The 6000-nt window shown below is 46.8% G+C and overlaps 1 protein-coding gene across 2 annotated transcripts in view; it reads right to left on the reverse strand.

Moving 5' to 3' along the window:
• TDRD3 (tudor domain containing 3) overlaps window positions 1-5709 on the reverse strand; it is a 226341-nt gene extending 220632 nt beyond the window's left edge. For both annotated transcript variants that reach the window (XM_070799977.1, XM_070799976.1), the window contains exon 1: window positions 5566-5709. In XM_070799977.1, the coding sequence (XP_070656078.1) occupies window positions 5566-5606 (41 nt within the window). In that variant the 5' untranslated portion in view covers window positions 5607-5709. The remainder of the gene's footprint in view (window positions 1-5565) is intronic.
• Window positions 5710-6000: the final 291 nt, after the last annotated feature.

Here is a 6000-nt window from a genome sequence, read left to right on the forward strand (position 1 = left end):
CTAAGAAATCTGTATGCTAGTTAAGAAGCAACAATTAGAACCAGACATGGAACAACGGACTGGTTCCAAACTGGGAAAAAAGTATGTCAAGGCTGTATATTCTCACCCCGCTTATTTAACTTCTATGCAGAGTACATCATACAAAATGCCAGGCTGGAGGAAGCATAAGCTGGAATCAAGATTGCAGGGAGAAATATCAATAACCTCAGATATGGAGATGACACCACCCTTATGGCAGAAAGCAAAGAGGAACTAAAGCGCCTCTTTTTGAAAGTGAAAGAGGAGAGTGAAAATGCTGGCTTAAAACTCAACACTCAAAAAACTAAAATCATGGCATCCAGGCCCATCACTTCATGGCAAATAGATGGGGAAACAATGAAAACAGTGACAGACTTTATTTTGGAGGGCTCCAAAATCACTGCAAATGGTGACTGCAGCTATGAAATTAAAAGACACTTGCTCCTTGGAAGGAAAGCTATGCTATGCTAAGTCCCTTCAGTCGTGTCCGACTCTGTGTGACCCCACAGATGGCATCCCACCAGGCTCCCCCATCCCTGGGATTCTCCAGGCAAGAACACTACAGTGGGTTGCCATTTCCTTCTCCAGTGCAAAGTGAAAAGTGAAAGTGAAGTCATTCAGTCGCGTCCGACTCTTAGCGACCCCATGGACTGCAGCCTACCAGGCTCCTCCGTCCATGGGATTTTCCAGGCAAGAGTACTAAGCAATGACCAACTTAGACAGTATATTAACAAGCAGAGACATTTCTTTGCCAACAAAGGTGCATCTAGTAAAAACTATGGTTTTTCCAAGAGTCATGCATGGATGTGAGAGATGGACTATAAAGAAAGCTGAGCACCAAAGAATTGATGCTTTTGAACTGCGGTGTTACAGAAGACTTTTGAGAGTCCCTTGGACTGCAAGGAGACCCAACCAGTCAATCCTAAAGGAAATCAGTCCTGAATATTCATTGGAAGGACTGATGCTGAAGCTGAAACTCCAGTACTTTGGCCACCTGATGTGAAGAGTGGACTAACTGGAAAACACCCTGATGCTGGGAAAGACTGAAGACAGAAGGAGGAGACGGCAGAGGATGAGATGGTTGGATGGCATCACTGACTGGATGGACATGAGTTTGAGCAAACTCGGAGAGTTGGTGATGGACAGGGAAGCTTGGTGTGCTGCAGTCCATGGGGTCCTTAGAGTCAAACATGACTGAGCAACTTAAATCAACTGAAGGTATAATTTTATGCAGTATTTAAACATTGTCACTATACTAGAGTAGTTCCTGAAACTTTTAAGTTGAAATCAGCAAAACCTAGCACTTTCTGTGCTACTAGCCACAAATAAAAAAAAAAAATTATTGTAGTCTGCCAGGGTGGCTGCTATTGGGAGTTTTATTTTAAAATACTGGCTTTTTGTGGGAATTATAATGACGATTAAGGGCTTAAAAGAAAAAAATATATATGTGCTGAAAAAAAATAACATAAAGTGGAATAGATCAAGACCATCTGCACCTCCTGAAGATCAAAATTTCAGAAACATAAATTACTCAGCACTAAACAATGGCAACCCACTTCAGTTGCTCTTGCCTGGAAAATCCCACGGACGGAGGAGCCTGATAGGCTGCAGTCCATGGGGTCACTAACAGTCGGACACCACTGATCGACTTCACTTTCACTTTTCACTTTCATGCATTGGAGAAGGGAATGGCAACTCACTCCAGTGTTCTTGCCTGGAGAATCCCAGGAATGGGGGAGCCTGGTGGGCTTCTGTCTATGGGGTCGCACAGAGTCAGACACGACTGAAGTGACTGAAGTGACTTCACTGAAGTGAAGTAGCAAACACTTCTCAAACCTACTATTTTAGATGAGACTGACAGAATAGATAATAATAGTTGAAGTGTTTTAGCATCTACTTCTTTTGAGGTCCTACAAGTAATTAAGTGAAGAGACTGAATACTTAAAAAAAAAAAAAAAAAATGGTTTTGTCAGTGACAAGACAGAATCCCAAGAGTCATAGGAAACTCGAGATGTCAGAACTGGAATGAGCTGGTCAAAGCAGCTCTATGGCCAGAAATTCTCCTTCCAGTACTCTTCTCTAGGTATACCTTTGAGATTCCGTATATTAACATAATAAATCTCTACTTAAATATAAGATCTAATACATGCCAACTATAAGCCTAAGACATCCTCCTGTCTTCTTCACAAGTCTCATGAGTTCAAAACTCACCAGGAATCACCCCCAAACTCGTAGGAAGATAGTCTTATTAGCCTCACCTATTACTCCTGAAAGATGATGCTGTCAAAGTGCTGCACTCAATATGCCAGCAAATTTGGAAAACTCAGCAGTGGCCACAGGACTGGAAAAGGTCAGTTTTCATTCCAATCCCTAAGAAAGGCAATGCCAAAGAATGCTCTAACTACTGCACAATTAAACTCATCTCACACGCTAGTAAAGTAATGCTCAAAATTCTCCAAGCCAGGCTTCAGCAATATGTGAACCGTGAACTTCCTGATGTTCAAGCTGGTTTTAGAAAAGGCAGAGGAACCAGAGATCAAATTGCTAACATCCGCTGGATCATGGAAAAAGCAAGAGAGTTCCAGAAAAACATCGAGTTCTGCTTTATTGACTATGCCAAAGCCTTTGACTGTGTGGATCACAATAAACTGTGGAAAATTCTGAAAGAGATGGGAATACCAGACCACCTGACCTGCCTCTTGAGAAATCTGTATGCAGGTCAGGAAGCAACAGTTAGAACTGGACATGAACAACAGACTGGTTCCAAATAGGAAAAGCAGTACATCAAGGCTGTATATTGTCACCCTGCTTATTTAACTTCTATGCAGAGTACATCATGAGAAACGCTGGACTGGAAGAAACAAAAGCTGGAATCAAGATTGCCAGGAGAAATATCAATAACCTCAGATATGCAGATGACACCACCTTTATGGCAGAAAGTGAAGAGGAACTAAAAAGCCTCTTGATGAAGGTGAAAGTGGAGAGTGAAAAAGTTGGCTTAAAGCTCAACATTCAGAAAACGAAGATCATGGCATCCGGTCCCATCACTTCATGGGAAATAGATGGGGAAACAGTGTCAGACTTTCTTTTTCTGGGCTCCAAAATCACTGCAGATGGTGACTGCAGCCATGAAATTAAAAGACGCTTACTCCTTGGAAGGAAAGTTATGACCAACCTAGATAGCATATTCAAAAGCAGAGACATTACTTGGCCAACAAAGGTCCGTCTAGTCAAGGCTATGGTTTTTCCTGTGGTCATGTATGGATGTGAGAGTTGGACTGTGAAGAAGACTGAGCACCGAAGAATTAATGCTTTTGAACTGTGGTGTTGGAGAAGACTCTTGAAGAGTCCCTTGGACTGCAAGGAAATCCAACCAGTCCATTCTGAAGGAGATCAGCCCTGGGATTTCTTTGGAAGGAATGATGCTAAAGCTGAAACTCCAGTACTTTGGCCACCTCATGGGAAGAGTTGACTCATTGGAAAAGACTCTGATGCTGGGAGGGATTGGGGGCAAGAGGAGAAGGGGACAACAGAGGATGAGATGGCTGGATGGCATCACTGACTCGATGGACGTGAGTCTCAATGAACTCCGGGAGTTGGTGATGGACATGGAGGCCTGGCGTGCTGTGATTCATGGGGTCGCCAAGAGTCGGACACGATTGAGCGACTGATCTGATCTGATTACTTCTGCCTTTATGAATCCCTGCCATTCAAAAGCAGCAGTTTGGAGTAAGAAACATGTAAAGAGAGCAAATGTCACAAAATAACATTACTGAGGATTTATAATAAAATAAAGACAAGAAAAATGCTAAGCTGGGGTAGAGACCCTGGTTAGAGAATTCTGACTGTCAGGGGCACTGCCATCCAAGGTCAATTTTACCAGATTTTACTAAGAATCTACAATATTTCCCACCATTCCATATATACAGAAACATAAGATGGTGTTTAACCACATTTAAGGATCTTAAATAAGAGTCCAAAGAACAATTTAGTATGTGTTTGAACCAAAATAAGGATACTAGTCTTTCTGACACGGGTGGCATCATCATGCTGGATAGCAGACAAAAGACTGTAAATGAATTCACACAAGTAGTTTGAAGAACTAAGGCTCACTAAGAATGGGGGACAACTCAAATAGAAGAGTGATACAAGATTATTCAAGACAACACTGTGAGGTGAAGAATCTGAATGTATAAAGTTAGAAGAACAAAAGTAAAACTGAAAAAAAAAAGTGACTTTTTAAGCTACAGTTTGTTATGGTAATGCTGTTTTATGCAAAAGCTGTAAGAACACGAACAGTTAAAAGCACCAGAGTTGGAACCAGACCCCTGTCCTCAGCATTCAACTCTATCACTTTCCAGTTATGTCATTTTTTTTTTAAGTTACTTAACAATTCTCTGCTTTAATCTGTACACCTCTAAAATGAGATATCTGTGGAGCCAGGAGCAGCGTCTTCAAAACACAGGTGTTACAGTACTCTAACCAAAAATTTTATTCATAAAATCAAATCCATCCTTTAGACACTCGTAGGCTGCACAATCTGGCCACTAACTTTTAAGGTCTTACTCTTCATTGGACACCCTTCTACTTCCAGGAACCATAGGGATTTAATGTCAGTACTTTAAGCCAATAAGCTCTTTCCTACCTCCCCTTGCCTTATCTCCAGCGGCTCTGTATCCAGAAAACCTTTTCCTCACCAGACTTCCAAGTCCACTTCTCTAGGAAATCAACTTTCCTTCCTCTCCAATTCCATACCACATTTGCCTGCACCTCTGTACAGTTTACCACAATTCCCCCTGTTTGTGTGTTTGCTGTTTTAATGCCTCCTTCTCCTAGCGCTAAGACAGCGAGCAGGGGCAAATCTTTTTCAACCTCCTTGCCACCTTTCATCCCAGACCGTGCCTATGCAGGCCTGGAAAAGCATTAGGAAATAAAGCTATATGTTTATATCCCTCATGGCCGAAGTTCCAGAAACTGCTTACTTTCGTATATTTTGTTTGTTTTCATCCTAAAATCTTGACATAAAGCGTCCTTAAAAATCAGAACACCGTCATCCTTTCAAGAAAAGTTCTAGGGAGCATCCACCCGAGTCTCCAGTGCGGGCATTCTCAGCCTCAGAAGTTGTGTGCGCCGCAGAGGATGGCTATCCCCGCTCCGTGCTGTACTTGGGAATGAGGGGGCGCGGGCGCGGGCCCGGCGCTCGCCCAGCTCTGCCGCGCTCGGTTCCCCAGCCCTCGCCTCCCCTCGTCCCGCCGCGGCAGCGCCGTGGGAACACCCGGGCCTGCACCGCCGCCCGCCCCGCGTCCTCGGCCTCCCTGCGGCCCGCCGCCCACCTCCCGGGGCCCAGGCCGCGCCACCGCCTCGCAGGGAGCCGGGGGACTCTCTCGGCTCCGCGCGGCGCCGGGGGCGGAGCCGGCCGGGGGGCCCCGGGAGAGGCCAGGGCAGGCGGCGCCTCTGCCTACCCCGACACGCACCCAGCGCCCCCGGCCCCGGCCCCGGCCTCCTCGGGCCCGGCCCGCACCCGCGGCCGGGAGACCCGCCACTTACCAACCCGCCCGGGACAGCGCCGCTCCGGGAGCCTCGGCCATGGTAGCTGCTTATGCCGGGATGCTGGGGGGCTCGGCTAGGGGGCTGGGGGAGGCCTGCTACTTGAGACCCCCCAAAAAAAGAAAGAAAAAGAAAAAAGAAAAGAAAAAAACTCCTCCGGTCGGCTCTGCGACTGGGCATGCTCAGTGCGGCGGGCGCTTCCGCGTGCGGGTTCCGCTCGCCGCGTTTTCCGAGCGGCCGCGGGGGCCGGCCCGGCGTGCGGCTGCGAGCCCGTCGCGCTCCGGGGGCGGCGGTGCGCGGAGGACGGGCCGAGGCCGGTCTGTCAGCGCGGCCTCGCGGCGGAGAGCCGGCTGCACGTCGCCAGGCTCACTTTCCCGAGCTTCACGCCGTGGAGACCCGTGGGGCGGTCCTCTGTGCGGCAGAAAAGAAGCCTGC

The sequence above is a fragment of the Bos indicus genome, chromosome 12, assembly GCF_029378745.1.
Source record: "Bos indicus isolate NIAB-ARS_2022 breed Sahiwal x Tharparkar chromosome 12, NIAB-ARS_B.indTharparkar_mat_pri_1.0, whole genome shotgun sequence".
NCBI lineage: Eukaryota > Metazoa > Chordata > Mammalia > Artiodactyla > Bovidae > Bos > Bos indicus.